General features: G+C 39.9%; 1 protein-coding gene across 1 annotated transcript; it reads left to right on the top strand.

Annotated features, from left to right (window-relative positions):
* Positions 1-817: 817 nt before the first annotated feature.
* Positions 818-15,964, top strand: ca8 (carbonic anhydrase VIII). Its single transcript, XM_058630536.1, has 8 exons — positions 818-1,139; positions 7,381-7,572; positions 7,753-7,877; positions 8,563-8,658; positions 10,681-10,743; positions 10,835-10,883; positions 10,970-11,082; positions 15,585-15,964. Exons 1-8 carry the CDS (start codon positions 1,067-1,069, stop codon positions 15,717-15,719), a joined length of 846 nt encoding a protein of 281 aa, XP_058486519.1. The 5' UTR covers positions 818-1,066; the 3' UTR covers positions 15,720-15,964.
* Positions 15,965-18,383: the final 2,419 nt, after the last annotated feature.

The following is an 18,383-nucleotide window of genomic DNA, read 5'->3' as shown; positions in this document are numbered from 1 at the left end:
AATAGACAATTTATTTTTCTTCCTAAAAACGAGCCATGTGAACTTTGAACTGTGGCTTATTTCCAAATTTTTCAAAGGCTGTCTGATTTTAAATATTTTGTGTATTTATTTTGCTCACGTGTGTTTAGCAGATTTGTCTAGGTTGTGCTGAAAAAAAAGGATATAATACACTCTATATCACACATTCTTATAGCCTCTGTATATACTGTTTAAACACAGTCATGGGAAAAAGCAGCCTAAATGCTCTGTGTTCTAAGGGATTAAAAGAAAGACCTTGACCGTTTCAGAACGCACATTTTAAAATCCTGGTCCTTACTTTTAGAGCTTTTACTTGGACAAGCTCCTTACATCTCTGAACCTGATCCTCACACACCCGCCCGCTTCCTGAGGTCCCAAAACAACCTTTAGGACTTGAGAGGGGATCAAGCTTTTCAGGCAGTGGCTCCCAAACTGTGGAACGCACTGCTGCCTCTGTTCTTTACCTTGTTTAAATTGATTCTTTTAAAAAGCAGCTAAAGGCGCTTTTATTCAAGCAGGGTTTACGTCTGTGAAAGGTTCTATATAAATGTAACACAGAGGGAAAAATAAAGAGGATTCACGCAAAATGTTGAATGAACCGAGTGTGAAGAGTGAAGGGAATATAAAAGAAATCTGTTTTTTAAAGGAGAAGAGAGTGAGCGAGCACACCTGCAGAGAAAGAGAGGAAGACAGAGATAACAGTGAGAGAGAAAAGGGAGAGAGAGAGAGAGAGATGGGGGGAGGAGCCAGTGAGAGAAAAGAGAAGTACAGACAGTCTACACATAGTGAACAGATATAGGACAGAGCAAGAGAGGACACAGATAAACCTGCAGACACACAGAGAGGGAGATAAAAGAGAGACAGAGGGAGTAAAAAGGAAAAGAAAGACATCAAATCAAAGAGTGAAGTAAAAGTTTTTAGGCTGGGCGTCCGTCCAGCTGACTGTGGAGACTCTGGTCTGAGTCCAGGTGTGAGACTGGTAGTCTACTGGGGAGGACAGACTGGTTCACTCTCCCCTCAGTGAGCAGTGAGACTGCAGACAAACAGCATGGCTGACTGCATGAACGACGAGTCACACGACAACCCGGGGAAGGATGAGCTGAGCTGGGGCTATGAAGAAGGTAGGAAGGGTCTTCATCACTGTGGGACAGGGAGGAGATGCTGGGAGACATGGTCGATGCACTGTGTGTTTGCATGTGTGTCTGTTACTGCACTGAAAAAACAAAATGTCATTAACAATAATTGTTTTTAATAACCTTTAGAACAATTAGACGGCGGCACAATAACAGCAGAGTGTGTCAAACACTCTGGCACACTTAGCACACATGATAAATGATCCAGTGTGAGGTTGAATTTATTTACAAAAACTCAGAGGAACTTGACATGTGGTGGAATTAAAGGAGTAATCCAGCAAATTTAATTCTATAACCCTCTTCAGAGAAGTTGAGGGACATCTGGAGGATCATTTGAGACCATATGTCTCTGATTGGCACATACAAGTTAGAGAATTCAAGCTGCTGGTTTACATGGAGAGTAATACACGTGGAATCTTTCAGCTTTCCACGTTAGTCCTTGTTCTCTGTGTTGTGGATTACATGTGGGATTATAATCCGTGTTTCCATCGAGTGGGACGAGTCGGGGGTCACACGGTTGGTGTAGTGGATCTCACTCTTGCCTTCATTGCAAGAAGACCTGGGTTCGTGACCCGTTTGGAACGAGGGCCTTTCTACATGGAGTTTGCATCTTGTCCCCGTGTGGGTTTTCTCTGGGTTCTCCGGTTTCCTCCCACAGTCCAAAGACATGCAAATTTTGGCATGAGGCAAATTGGACACTCTAAATTGACCACAGGTGTGAGAGTGGATGGTTGTTTGTCTCTGTGTGAGTCCCTGTGATGGACTGGCAACCTGTCCAGGGTGTATCACCCTATGTCTGCTGAGATTGGAGGATAACGCGGTAGAAGATGGATGGAATGGTACAGTATGTATAGGAACAGTACCAAAATAACCTACCTTTCCATTCCTTGGCACCTGTCCCTTGGGGGTACGAGAGTAAAATGGTATGGTACAGTCCAGGTGGAGCTAGGCTGGCTCCACCCACGACAGTCAGCTGATTGGACAACAGGAAAATGTCACTCCCATTGTCACTCTATTCTCATACAACGCTTGACGTCTTCTTGAGACAAACAGTCCTCCATTGTTGTCTGTTATGTTGCGTTTGATGTCATCGATACCGGTACGGCGTCACACTACTGACTTCACAGCCCTGACCCCGCTGCTCTGCTGATGGTGCGTTCCATTTGCATCTGAAAACATGGACGTGAAGACGTGTTTTGGGTCATTGTTGGTCGATGAGGATATTTTGAAAACACAAACATGTCCATTGATAAATATTTAACAGCACTATGTAGGGGTGTCACTGATTTTTAGTAGTGGGTGGGATTAGGGGTGGGTCAAAATATCGTATTACCTTCCTCATGCAATACGGTTATCGATACGCCAGGGCAAATATTGGTATTTTAATGAACAAATGAGGACGCTCTAAAGTAAACAGTCGCTGCCAGTTTCACTCGCTGGGCGTCACTACTTTATGTCTCCTGGCGCTGGCGCTGCTCAAATGAATGAGGGAAACCTGGGTGGAAGTGACCTGGCTGAAGAAGAGGGACTTTACAGCACGATAATGGTGGAGAAAGCTACATTAAGGGACGTTTAATACATACATAGTTATGCACAGAGAAATCCTGCACTTTTAACTGTGATGTTTTTATTTTCTTCAGTGAGACAGATATCGTCCTCTATCACTTTATGATTGTCTTGCAATAGATTGTTGATCACAGTATCATTGTATTGCAATATTATTATCGTATTGTGAGGTATACTGTGATTCCCACCCCAATGTGTATGACTGACTGACTAAATGCGCTTCCTCTAGGCGTTCTAGTTAAAACCTCTGACCAAGAACTCGGAAATTCCTACTTCCGACCACATATGCAACCTCCGATAGCGATCTCTTGCACAAACCATCAGTTTAAATCAATGTGTACGTGTGAGGATTTCTTTTTACAATTTGACGGTTTAGACCCATATCAGATCAACAAACCGATGCTGCCTAACACATCCGCTCATTCCTACTCTTGAAAGGCTGATGCTGCTGTTCAGTCATTGGAGGATGTTTCTCGCAGTGAGACACAATCACCTCAACACAGTCTTATGCTTATAAATTACATATATAAATATAAAGATATTTTTCCAACACAGTTATTAATGTTTTGCAGTGATTTTTCGATCTGAGCCAAGAAAATCCCTTTCAACTATGAGTCATGTGATGTTATATGAAAAGAAAACAAATTGACTTGTGGAATGACCTGTGTTTGTGAAAGTGGACTGCTCCTTTAACTCACTCTCAGGTCAGTCAGCTCATTATTTTACAGAACATTTTACAGAAATTTACAGTTCAAACGTTTTCACAAACAAAAATCTTTCCTACAGACATGAAAAACACAATCCAACAAAGGTCCATTGTGTAATATGTAGGAGAAATTGAATGTTAAACACATTAATATGTGTGTATAAGTGTATAATACCTTTCAAAATAAAATGTATTTCGTTTTTGTGGCCTTAAAATGAGCATTTTAGAACCTGTCATCCCGAAACGCAGATGCATAAGTCAACAAAGAAGCAGAAGAAAATGGCAGAGACAAAGCGAGAGTGGACAGTGCTGCAACTAACGATTAGTTTTTAATAATGAACGAGTTGTTTGCTCCACAAAACGTTAATTGCCGTTTCCCAAACCCGGAATTGATGAAGTTCTCAAATGTCTTGTTTGTTCACAAACCAAAAAGTTTCAGTTTTAATGATTTGTCTTTTTTGTTTTTTGAAACCAGAAAATATTCATATTTAAGAAGCTGAGAACTGATCGGATTTCGCCGTTTGTGCAATCTGTACGCTCGCCATTAGATGTCGCTAATTCTCACACAATGGACCCTTAAATTAACCGTGCTTCTTACGTTCTTGTGTGTGTGTGTGTGTGTGCTTTAGGTAGCTGCTTTTGTGGAGCACTGAGGGATATGTTGTGTAACCGACGCGTAAAACCCTCCCTGTAAGTTTACTGATGTGTAACAGCTGACACCAGCGTTCTGTGGAAACATGTAGCATCATATTTAAAAGACATTCTTGTCACAGTCACAGGAAACACTTTGAGGACAAGATATAAGACACTTGTGATGTTAGACACTGATAAGGAACTTGCAGAAGTCGCTTTTGTGTTTTGCTGTCACGTCGTTTGTCTCAATGCACAGAATTGTGGCTCAAGAACGTTTTTTTTGACGTATGGTTGAACGAGGCACTGACATGAAATCAGTTCATCCTGAAGCAGGAAGTCTCACTGTGTCTGATCAAGACGATAAATAAAAGTGTTGCATCTAACGTCTATGTCAAATGTGATATTGGATCCACATACTTGAAATCCTAATATTGCTTTATTATTTCAAAGGGTTAGTTTTTTCATTTCATTCATGGACCAGGTCGTCATAATGAAATGTCAACAGTTTTCTTTTTGTAGTTTTTAAATTTCACAAATGCAACAAACTATCGTTCTTTTATATTAAAGTATGTCTTTATAGAAAAAGTTCTATTTGATATTATCATAATTGTATGCAGTGAAATGAATGGGTTTTGTGGCTGTTAAATTCATTGTACTTGGGTGGAGAGGGGACAAAAATGGTTCTTTTCATACTGAAGGTTGCAGATCTCTGCCTCACACCAATGTCCATAGAGAAAATAAGCAATTTTACGTCACAGCAAAAAACGGACTTGTTGATCCACTGCTGCATCATCGGTAAGTTCAACTGTATTATTTAGAAATGACATTCAAATACATTCATTTGGATTTACTTAAGTGACACAAACGAAACAAATGAGGCAGCAGTAATGTTGATATTCTCTATGGACTTTGGTATGGGAGAGTGAGTGCTTTCTCTCTCTCTCTCTCTCTCTCTCTCTCTTACACACACACACACACACACACACACACACACACATAGCTGCAGTGAAACACTCACTGGCTTTAGTGAATTGTTGTCAAGGCTTTAGTTGCTGAGCACAGAGGGAATGTGATCAGTCTCTGTGCCACACAGTGAATGGAGGGAACAGTCACTCAGTGTAGTTTTGTGTGTGTGTGTGTGTGTGTGTGTGTGTGAGGTGATTTTCCTTTACTAAATATGTTTGTTTAAAGACGCCACAAGGTTTTTCACATCTTACAATGTTGAGATATTTCCATCGCGAGTCATGGTCTCCAAAAAAGCTGAAATGAATCTCGACCAGTGTGTACTATATGTCATTTTCACCACACTGTGCCTCGTAAAAAAAGCCCCTTCTCTTTTAAAGGGGTAGTTCAGGTTTATTTCAATGTGGTTGTATGAGGTGATTCCTCATTGTCGTTGTCTTATATACATTTACTTCTGCAAAACAGCTTTTGCTCAGACTGCTTTGATTCCTTAAAACGATGAATCGAGTAATTGTTTCAGTACAAATACTTTGTTACAATACTTAAGTAGAATATTCATATATATGTACTTTACTTTGTTATTTATATTTCTGACAACTTTTACTTTTACTCCACTACATTTCCTACAAAAAAAGTGAACCATCTTCGTTACTCGTTACTACAAAATAAAAGTTGAGTTGGTGACCTAATGCCTGTTTGTTGTCGCTAGTTGTTTTTAGCGGCACCAGCTGTTAGCCGCAGATTTCGTCTCCACGTGTACTTAAAACACACCTCGTTGTTTACCGTGTCCGACACCGAGGCTCTGGTCTCCGGGTTTCTGTTGTACACGCCGGACACTGGGTTTCAGCTGTCAGCTGTTCCAGCTCTCAGCTGAGCGGCCAACCCGCAGATAAACTGCAGATTTCGTCTCCAAGTGTAATTCAAACATAGTGTGACGTCTAGAAGCTCCACAAACTCCAAAGGTTTCAAAAAGTTTCAAAAATACAAGAGATCTTGTCACCATTCATGACAGAAGGTTCATTTCAATGTCGTTTGAAGTTGTTCGCCTGTACATATTAGGCTTTAAATATAATAAGAAGAATAAGAAGCCACAATAAATGTCAGATTCAAAATGGTAATTGCTCACTTTGTTTGTTTGTTTGTACTTTTTGTACAGTAAATGTCAGGAACTAAAACCTTTACTCAAGTAATATTCTAAAAGATGACTTTAACTTCTACCAAAGTCATTTTCTACAAGAATGTAATGTCTTATAGTTGTATAGTATGACAGTTATTGTCATAACAAGTACTTCTAGGGACAAATGCGTATAATTAGCATCTGCTAGAAACACTATGGTGCATGCATTGAACAACTCTTTGACAATGATATTGTATCTGTCCCTATAAAACAAACCATAAATAAATAAACACATTAACAACTTAATGAATAAATACAGCTGACTGAACTGTGTGCACTTCCTTTGCCTGTAGACTGCAGGGGATCCGTGTGATCAATGTCTGTCTTTTTTTTGCTTATTTTAAGAATAAAAGGCAGAGATGGCAGAAAGAAAGTGTTTTTGTCTATTTTTCCAGAATAACTGTCGATATCTGGCAGTTATTTACAACTTATTCAGAACAAAACACTGTAGTTGTACATGAACACCAGATTTTGCGTGTTCAATTTGAAATTTGAACAGTATAAACCATATTTAGAATAAAATTTGTTGACGTGGCTTTAACGTGCAACTTCTCAGCGTTCAGAAACAGTTGGAATTTTTCCAATAGCACAAATCGTGCGTAATTACAGTAATGAAAAGTGCAGTCTGCGATATGTTCGGTCTGTTTGTCACTCGGTGTTACAGTATTTTAAGATTATGTTCAGTGCTTTTTTTTTTGTCATTCGTCAGCTTTTCTGACTGGAAACTCAAGTTTGTTCAGCGCTCACTCCTCAGCTTCAAAGTCCATAGAGACAATTAGCATGTTTAGCTCACGGGGACACAGGGAGTGGCTTTCTGTTTGTTAAGTTTGTGCCACTAAGGTAAACATGAACAAAGCATTTCAAACAATGAAGTCACAACACAAGCAAGCGGTGGATCAACAACAAACTCCTCCCGTGTGCCGCGGTGTGAAACCGGCTCATTTTCCCTGTGGAGTCGCAGGAGATGAAGTGGTTTAAAGAAGCGTCAGAAAACCTAGTTTCCTGTTGGAAAAAGGTTCTGTGATAATCAAACAATCACACAGCGATACATCACGATATTTGTCCAACTGAAGAAACTAAATGTTAACGTGAAAAGTCACTTCCACCCAAGTTTCCCCCTCATTCTTTTAGACTTTAGAGAAAACAGCACGTGTCATGTGTGTTCTGGGTGTTTTCAATCACAGGTGTCGAGTGGGGACTCCATTTCCCAGCCGCCAACGGCGAATATCAGTCTCCCATAAACCTAAACTCCAGGGAGGCTCAGTATGACTCGTCCCTCCTAGATGTCGGTTTGTCTCCAAACTACGTGGTGTGTCGAGACTGTGAGGTCATCAACGATGGACACACCGTCCGCATCGTTCTCAAGTCCAAGTCAGGTGACTCCCAGGAGATATGGCAACATGTCAACACACACCTCTCTGATTTTAGAAGTGCTTCGAGTGCTTATGTTATTGTCAATAATGGCCTTTTGTCCACTTTCACTGCTTTGATCTGTCCTCCACTTCCTGTGCTGTGCTGTCCCACAATGCTCTGGGGTTCTCTGGTGCTGTCAACAGTGGTTACAGGTGGTCCTCTGCCGAGCGATCATGAGTTTGAGCTTCATGAGGTTCGATTCCACTGGGGCAAAGAGAACCAGAGAGGATCAGAGCACACTGTCAACTTCAAGGCTTTCCCCATGGAGGTAAAGAGCACACACATCCTCTCCTTCTTCTTCTTCTTCTTCTTCTTCTTCTTCTTCTTCTTCTACTTCTTCTTCTGCGATTAATTAATTACAGTCATATTTAGCATGTTATTTTTGTATTTTTGATAAATGAACACAGCAAAATGTAAATGACTGCATCTGTTCAAGTTTGTTAAAACTATAAATGACTTTATAAAAGCATGCAATAAAAGCACAATAAAACACAATAAAATAAATAAAAGCATGCAAAATAAATCTGTTAAAAACAAAAACAGATGAATAAATCTAAAATTAAGTAAATAATAATGTTATTCCTTATAAAAAGGATAAGTGGGGGACTAAAGGTAATGGATTGATGGGTAATATAATTACCAGGTTTAGCCTCAGATCTTGCACATGGCTTAATTAATTCCCAGTGGGACATCTTACATGATTAATAATAATAATAATAATAATAATAATAATTAATAATGAGGCCAGAGATGACTGAGATTATATGAATTTTCACTGTGTGTACATTACACTAAGTCATGTCCATGTCTGGACATAAGAGCGCATATGGACAAACCGTCAGTCACCACCAGCTGGTGGTTTTCTCAAACACTTACTCCTGTCCCTTTCACCCGTCAACAACAATGACCTCTCTAACTCAAGTCGTGTCCTGTTGTCTCTCCATGTGTTGTAGCTCCACCTGATTCACTGGAACAGCACATTGTTCAACACACTGGAGGACGCTCTTGGGAAGAGGAACGGAGTCCTCATCATCGCTCTTTTTGTGCAGGTGATCATGACCTCCTCGTGATTAGCATATTTAAAACTGTACCATCTCACTGTCAAATACAGTGGTTCTCGAACCATTTTAAACCAAGAACCACGTGAGGAAATGCTGAGCTCCTGAAGTCACACCATTATCACCAACGTTAAAATACAGTGGTGTAAAGAGACCAAGCAAAGTCTATATATATATGGACCTTTCACAGGAGACAGATTTATTCCCAATAAGATCATTTGCTCTCTCATCATCCTCCTCCTAGGCCAAGATAGGCAGCAGCAAATATAAAACACTCAACAGTTACACATTTACACAGTTAAAACACAAAGAGAAAACAAAGATTACATGATGAAAAACAAGTGCATGTTGCAGAGTCAGCCTCAGTCTGTTTGGATTTGAAAGCTTTCAATGAAATTAACTCCTGGAAACAGTCAAAGGTCATGCAGTGGAGCTTTAATATCTGAAAAACACAGTCATTTATAATTCATATAAAGCTACAAAGCTGTGGAATAAACTCCCCCCAGAACCTTTCTGTCGAGGGATGAGAAAAGAGTGTGTGCTTGTCCCCCTTTATGACCTGCATTAAAAAAAAAACATTGACTTTGTCAGCATGTGTGTGGCCTTTAAGTGTTTTTCCTTCCAGGGATTGTAGGAATTGTTATTCCAAACGAGTAACCGGGTTCATCACAGATTAGCCTCGACCACAGGCACAAGGGAGACACGGCCAGTGAAATCCACGGAAACCTTGAATCTTTGAAAACAGCCAAAACAGAGCAGAGAAAAATCTCTGAGTCATGAAACCATGAAAGCCAGTCTTTGAATCCAAACGTACGTCAGGAGTCCAAAAACACAGACAAGGGACAAGGCTGAATAAGACACGGAATCAAGAGTGGAAACTGCAAAACTGGAGGAACTGAAAACAAGAAACAAACAAACCGACACTGAATACAGAGCAGCGAGGCAATGACCGAGTCCCAGTTTCCACTCTCAGAACTTTCTACACATATTTTCACAAGTCTACATTTTGGACCATTTTGAGATGCAGTTTGAATATTTGTTGCCTCTTCATGCATACATTACATTTTATTGACCGACTTCTGTGTATATTATGTTAATCACAATAATAGTTATTATATTATGATTACTCACGGCAGGGTTTCTCCATCCTGGACTTGGTGACCCACTGACCTGCATGTTTTCGATGTTTCCTGATTGAAATATGTGGATCGTTGTCAGGATTCTGCAGACCATTGGACCCGTTCTCAATATCCATACTTGTCTGTACTTGTACGTACTTGCGTACAATGTGTTTCCTCTGTGACGAGCAGCTGATTGGCCGAGAAAACAACAAAAGCAGTGGAATGTGATATCGGCATTCACAGTGATCAAACAACTCTAATTCAAATACAAGGTTTATGGTTCACTGTCACAATACTGTGATTTGAAGCTTGTATCTTCTTCGAAATTTCAACTTGCATAATTTTGATAAAAAAAACAAAAATCCCTAAAAAAAAGCGTAAAAAAAAGGAAGTACGCCGCTGTTCCAAATGAAGAGATTGTACTTGCGTACCAAGTATGTAAGTACATACTTACATACATACGATGACGAGCTGACCATTTGAATCAGGTATGCTGAAGTAAGGAAACATCTAAAACATGCCCAGGACCAGGATTCAGAAACCCTGACTTATACTTCATTGCTCATGATGTTTAAACTCCATCTTTTGAGTATATACAGGTCTTAAGACACCACATAACAGCAAATCTCAGGTCTTTAAGTACCGGTTCAAAAGGGAACCTTAATGTCCAAAAGTGTCTAAAAGACGCAACAAAAAGCCTTGTTCACTTTTACCACAGAGAGTGCTGGTCCACTGAAAACCTCGGTCTTTAGTTTTGTGCTCTTGTGTACTTCCTGTTATGATGCAGCAGATATAAACTGCTGACTTCCTGGAGACAATCACTGACATCTCTACCTGTGTCAGATACACTGGTCAAATGACACTGCGTTTTTTTCTTTTTTCAAAACATCAGATTGGTAAGGAGCATCTGGGTCTGAAGGCCATCACTGAAGTCCTGCAAGACCTACAGTACAAGGTGAGACCAAAACTGAAAACTGCAGATGGATTAGATCATGAAGAAGCACAAGATGACAGTAGTTAGTGTTGTGTTGCTGTGTTTCCATCAGGGGAAGAACAAAATCATCCCATGCTTCAACCCCAACACACTATTACCTGGTGAGAAGAAATTAGTTTTAAATGCATGATGAACATGAAGACTGTGCTTGTTGTGTTAAAGTCTATCCAAACTTCAATTTCCCCAGACCCGTTACTGAGAGACTACTGGGTGTATGAAGGATCTCTGACAACTCCGCCCTGCAATGAACATGTGACCTGGATTCTTTACCGCTACCCTCTCACCATCTCACAGCTGCAGGTAAAATACATATATATATATATATATATATATATATATATATATGTATATAGTATATGAAAAAAAGAAATCAAGTTCTTTCTGTCATGTTACTCTAGTTATCTGATAAACTGCTTCCTGTATTTAATATACACCCACCGGCCACTTCTGCTGGGATTATGTGAACCTAAAGCCTGGTTTCTACCAAGTGGTAAAGTGCAGTTTCACTAACTACAGTGTGGTTTGGAATGGTGAACCAAGATCTAGCTTGCGTTTCCACCCTGGGGCGTGTGGGCCAATCCAATCCAAATAGTATTAAAGCAAACATTTAAAAAACATAAAACACAAACAGAGCACAACTGAGAGGCAAAAACTCACAATGTAGACAGAACAACTCAGTCTGAGTCGAATGCCAAAGAGAAAATATGTGTTTTTAAGGCAGACTTAAAAACAGGAAGTGATGAGGTCTGTCTAATGTGTAGCAGCAAACCATTCCACTATTTGGGAGCTTCTACCGTGAAGGCCCGATCCCCCCAGAGCTTCAGCCTTGGTTCTGGGACAACCAAGATCTTGGGGACCGTGAAGGAGTTTACAGCTGAAGTAATGCTGGGAGCAGACTACACAAATTCAGGCCAATTTTCAAGTGATTTGGTCGTGACTGACACATTTCCAGTGTTGGACCAGATTATGAATGTCATGAACATGTAGTGGCACATAAATGAAGAGGAAGAGGGATGCTGCTGCTGTCAGGTGGAAGAGTGACCCTGAAGAATGTTCCATTGAGCTTTGGAAACAGTTCTCCTACCTCTTTGACATCTCCTCCAGGGACTACCAATGCCCACCTCTCCGATGATCATCAAACTCATGCAGTGTCATGAAAGATAATGAGTCGTGCTCATACTTGTAGTGTTGCCAGTCCTCAGAACAAGACAGAAATATCATGTAGTCTGATCTCGGCATAAGACAGACTTAAAAACAGGAGGTGATGAGACCTCCCTAATGTGTAGCGGCAAACCATTCTACAATTTGTGAGCTGCTACCTCGAAGGCTCGATCATCCCTGAGCTTTACACTTGTGCTCAGGTGGTCAGGCGATATCCGATTGCAATCCGATCACAGAAAATGCATTTTAATGCCAGGTGTTAAAGGGGCCAATAATAACTTCATGGCATGTTCATGCCTGTTAGTTCTTTTTTTTAAATATAGCCTGTCAGTTCTTGTTAATAGTCGTGCAGCAGAATTCTGAACAAGCTGGAGGCGAGCGATGGAAGCCTGGCTCACCCCAACATAAAGATGCCAGAGGCCAGACGGCGATAGCGGAGTCAGCTAACATGGCATGACAGCATACCAGCGCAACACAGAACCGCTTAGTCTACACGGGGCTTAAAGACGTGTTTGGAGTGTTCTTTTGTTGCCGTGGCACATTTTGATGTGCTGTATGCTATATGTATATATATGTATGTATATGTATATAAAGTGGCCCTAGTCTTTCGGTTTTCTGGGTGAAACTAATACCGAAGTAAGAATATGTGTTTATAGCCACTCTTCTGGTTGCTAAAAGAACTCAGTTTGACTCAGTAAACTGCTTTTCCTGAGGCGTTAATAGTGTCATTCGCTAGTTACAGGTTTTCTTCAATAGAGCATAATATCAGTTTTATTGACTGTGGGATTGACAGCTGGTATCGTCCATCAGAAGGCTGGTTGCAGCTCATGTCTGTGAATTTCTGATCGCTAAACCCCCAACATGGTCCCAGGGTGACATCAAGACCAGTTGCCACTTGGTCAAGAGATGGTCTTCTGAACCATTCTCCTCTGACCACAGGGGGGCATTCTCCCCGTCACTGGACACTTTCTTTTTTTGAACCGCTTCATGTAAACACAAGAGAGATGTTAAAACCGTGTTTCTTCCTCATTCTGAGGTCGTCCTGGCCTTGTCCATGTGCCTAAATACACACAGTTGCTGCCATGTGATTGGCAGATTAGCTGTTTGTGTTAAGGGCTGAACAGCTAATGAATTGACCAGTAGGTTTAGATCATGCCGCACTCGGCTGCTCTGCCCCGTGGCTTCCTGGCATTTACTGCAAACAGGAAGTGTTTACACCCACTGCCAATCAATGAGTGTGTCACATCACCTTCATCATAGGTTCTAACTATAAATCAACCTTTGGCTCTTTGTAAAGGGCGATGAATGTGATCCTCTGACATTTATGTCCCTGACCTGTTTGAATTGCTAACAGGGGGAAATAAAAAAGGTCCTTCCTGTCTCCTCATGCCTCAGGCCACGCCCACACACTAAGTTGACTTAACCAATGGCTTTAAACAATGGAGGTAACTCACATTCAATTTAATATGAAAGATCAAACGTTCAACACTAGACTTGTCCCCTGGTCGTGTGGCTGAATGTTTGGTTTAAATTAAACTGTGTACCCACCAATAAAACCTCTCCTAAACTGGGGGATTAAACAGGAGTTATAAACTGCAAAAATGTGCATAACAATTAAAGGGATAGTTCAGGCTTTTTGTAGTGTGTAGTGTTTTTGTATGAGGAACTCACTGCGTTTATAAGCTAGAAGAAATCCAATCTCTTGACATTGGACCGACACACTCAGATAATGTGAATCCTGGCAGGTACATTTTTCTTGGACTAAAGAGACTGAGTTTATTTTCTGTTTGCCTGAAGAATTGAGAATATTTTTAGGTTAATGAGTGGTAGACGAAAGCAGAAGACTCTCTGAACGCTGAACAAAATAATTGTAAGTATCTGTTTGTCAAAGTGCAAACGAGTCGGAGCAACAAAAGTCCGATCACTGCAGGCAAAAAGTGTATTTTCAAACAAATAAAATACAATATTTTTGAATGATTAAATAGATAATTATTTGCAATTTGTGTATTTTGATTTTGTGGTTAATTTTTGTTTACATGTATGTTTATGTTATGGAAAAGTGGAGTAAAAGTGTAACTTATAGATCCTTCTTTTGGTTCGTGTGGGATTGGCAGAGAGTTTAGGGAGTGGGAGTGGGGACAATGCTCTCCAATATTTAGTTTTAATGAAATAGTAGCGGTCCAATACCATATCTTCTACATAGCCCCTTGAACAAGAGGATTACGTAATAAAACACCTGCTAAAGTCTATGATTTATTTTCCCTACACTGTTGATTTGACTGAAGGTTGAAACGTTGTATTTGCTCTTCTCCCGACTGGTTTTGCCAGATGGTGAAAGACACGTGGTGTGTCCAATCACATGTACAAGTGGTACAAGTACATGTACTTCTTTCACCACAGAGGTGATGATATTTTAGCCAGCTTTTATCTGTCGATTAGTCAGTTTATGAGCAAAATAACAAAACACAAGTATGACCAAGGAAGTAGTGATTACATTTTGGAGGTTTTTGACACAAAATGAACATTAGACACAGAAAAATAAAAAAAACAAATACAATCTCTAAAAAAATATATATATATATATATATATACATATACATATGTATACATATGTATGTATATATATATGTATATATATATATATATATATATATATACATACATATGTATACATATATATGTTGGTCCAGCTTTAAAACAGGTTCTGATTTTTCCATAATGCAAACCTCAAACATCCGGCTAGTACTGAGAGCTAAATAACCTAGAGTGTGTGAGTGCACACACAATGTGTTGTGCTTGCAGGCATAGCACAACAGTTGCTATGCCTGCAAGGGTTCACCTGTACAGTGACCTGTGTGACAGGGTACAGGATCTGTTATTGTGTTTGTTTTAGCCGATTAAACCAACACCACAGCACAGAATGATGGTAGCTCCTGCAGAGGCCAAATCATATTTATTATCATTATTATTATTATTATTATTATTATTATTATTACTATTAATAATAATAATAATAATAATAACAATAATAATATTATATTACATTATAATTTTTTTTTTTCAACAATCTGCTATGATTTTTGATGTAAAAGAACTAAAATCACCTGAAATAAAAGTTAAGAATAGCGCTGTCATATGATTCCCAAACTGTTACCATCGTCAGTTCCAGTTCTCTCATATTTTTTTTTTACCTCCTGAGGGTTTAACAGCCTGAGGAAACCCTGAAAGAGAAGAATAAATATTTGAAGTCACGTTGAGTTCTAGCATTGCCAAAAGCCAAAAGTGATCGTGTAGGCAATCGTGTTTTCTTTATATGCTCGAGGAACCCTTTTATACAGGGACCCACTTTTTTAAAGGGTAACATTACAGCACAGTAACAATGTGGTAATAGTACGGTCGATGTTTTCATATTCATATTCATTCAAGGAGGAGATAATATTACAGTAAAACCATGGTTTTTTTAAAGGTATTATCCAGGTAAAGATTTAGTAAAACCTCACTGATACGTTTTGTTTCCCGTCATCGCCGAGAAAGAGAAAACTTGAGGTAAACCTGTGAGGACGTCGTGGGCCGGATAAAACAAGTAATAATAATAATAATTTTAAATTGTAATTAAAATCTTCCCACTTCTATCTCGGCAGATTGAGGAGTTCCGGAGGCTGCGCTCCCACGTTAAAGGTGCTGAGCTGCTAGAAGGCAATGATGGGATGTTGGGAGACAACTTCCGTCCCACACAACCACTCAATGACCGGACGGTTCATGCTGCCTTCCAGTGACTCTCATGAATCATTTCCAAACAAAATGGGACTTAACGATAGAAGTATAGAAGGTAACAGCAGTGCTACGTCTCCTGTTTTACTAACTTATTACTGGTACATATTCACACTCTTCTGCACCAATAAAACATCCAATAACGTGATATTATACAACAATGCGTGAATTAAATATGTGTGTATATAGAATGTATTTGTGAACGTGCCTTGTACTGTAAAGCATCTATAAACACTGTCAGTTTACCACATGTCTATGAGGGTTCTCACTCTTTAAAGAAGTAGTCGTTGATTTTGTTGTTATAATGGATTGGATTTACCTCCATTTGGGTTATTTTACTCCCACCTGAACGTGATACGTCCCCTCTTCCCTCACCCTTTTAGTTCTACTTCCACGGGAAATATCTGGCTACTTTGCTGCAACATGCAACTTGTCTTTGTTCTGTAGTTATCTGCCTACAGCAGAGCAGGTTGTGGACATTAGGTCCATCAGTGTTTGGACTGGAAACCGGCATCTGTGTCTGCAACAAACTTAAAAACGCTTATAAAAATCTATGTTCCCACACAACTTTGATGCATTTCAATACTATAACTGAATTGCTGTTGGGGACACTTTAATTAGGTGCATCTAAAAGAGTACATATGATGTCAAAGGATGTGACGATGTAGCATATTTGAACTATTACTCTGTATTTGGATTAAAATGAGCAATAATAAAGCAATGTCCTCTTCGCTCAGACGGACACTAAGCAACCTGTTTAAATTGGATGTACTGTATATTATTTCATAGAATTGAACGCGTGTAAATTGAGCGTCGAAAATGTGTTTTTCCATAAATGGAGTTAAGCAAACAATTGTTTTTGTTTCAAAAAATCATTCTTTATAACAGAAAAACTGTTCTCCCAGAAAAACACCCAACAAAACTCCACGTTTTTAATCTAACAACTGTTATCTATGACAAAACTAATGAAATTTAAAATCAGCTGTGGTCTTGATCTTCATTTAAAATCCTCTATGGCTGAGACGAGACCTTCAGAAAGTGATCTTGAGAAGTACCACACCAGGTTTAGGCACACAAATAACCTGGTCCTCAAACTGTACGATGAACTTCTCCTGACATCTCCTGATGTGTCAACCTGGTCTGGAATGATAGTTTACTGTGAGGAACATGGATATTTATGTGATAAACAAACATAATCTGTTCTGGAAATGACAATAAGAGAAGAAGAGTTGGGTGATAACTCACCTGACTTCACGCTACAGGCAGCCTTTTACTGTAATTAGTTGGTGACATGAAAACGCTGAACAAACAGCATATTATTTTAGTGCCTATTGAGGAAAACCTTAAGATAAATATTTATACAACAACACAATTATATCTCTTCTTATCATCAAACACCGCTCTCTGTGTCTCAGATAGTTCAGCACATTTCCTCTCAAGGGATGGACTTTAAATAGGAAAAAAAAGGTTTTCCCTGAGGTATTTGGATTCTCTGAAACCTCAGGATAATGGATCAAGTCCTGGAAGAAATAACCTAGTTCACTTGTTAATCTGGGACCGGCCTACATATATATACACACATATATATACATATACATGGAGGGTTGCTTGATTTAGCACAGCGGCATGAGGACAGGACATTCTGAGCTAAAAAGAGACAATGAGGGTAAAGAAAAGACAAATGAGACAAATCTCGCCATTGAGCTAATGAGGGCATGGGGGGGGGGGTAACTAAAGGTGCTATATGCAAGAAATGTTTAAGGAAAATGATTAGATTAATGCAGGGATCAGGGGATTGTTGTGTTGTGACCAACACGTTTCCAGTTTATGAAGTTGAACGGGCATGAAGGGTAACAAGCATGGGGTCTGGGATGCTCCATGACGGAAACAGGCCCACATTCTTTTTTACTTTGTTTTCTTTTTTGAATGAGAAGGCCTGGCTCACAAATGTGCGTTTCAGGTCATCTCAAAGGTGCTCAGAGGGGTTGAGGTCAGAGTTCGTCCACACCAAACTCAAAATCAAACCATATCTTTATCGTCCTTGCTTTAGGCACAGTTATGTTGGAATAGAAAATAGCCTTCCTCAAACTGTAGCCACAAATTTGGAAGCATAGCAATGTCTTTGTATGCTGAAGTGTTCATATTGTCCTTCATTGGCCTGATTGAAACACCTGAATTCAATACTTAACAGGTGTGGTCCAGCACTTTTGTCCATATAGTGAATATCACACTCCAATGTTTGTGCTGTGTTAACATTTACAAAACCGGACGAGCATAAACCTGCAAACTGACGGAGTGTTTGTTACTTCAAACCGTCAGTCGCTCTGTTCCCCGGTGGAGCAAACAGAGCATAAAGAGCCATGCACCAAGAACAGACCCTTGCGGCACACCCTTGGGATTGAGGGGAAGAAGTGTGTTGGGACGAGAGAGAGACAGCGAGAGGGAGGGAGAGAGAGAGAGAGAGAGGCACAGTGGGTGGTTGATACTGAGGAAGGTAATGGTGCCTCATGAATGAAAATGGAGGAGCAAAAGAAAGAGGAAGGCCACAGTGAACAGAGGACTATTGTTTACGGTGTAAACAGATCCTGAAATGGTCCCACCAACACAAACCCACCTGAGAAAGACAAGTGAGAGGATATACACAATAATAGACACAATGGTTGGTTTCC

This window comes from Solea solea, chromosome 1 (genome assembly GCF_958295425.1).
Source record: "Solea solea chromosome 1, fSolSol10.1, whole genome shotgun sequence".
NCBI classification, from domain to species: domain Eukaryota; kingdom Metazoa; phylum Chordata; class Actinopteri; order Pleuronectiformes; family Soleidae; genus Solea; species Solea solea.
Note: the sequence above shows the minus strand (reverse complement) of the source record. Positions and strands in the feature narration are given on the sequence as shown.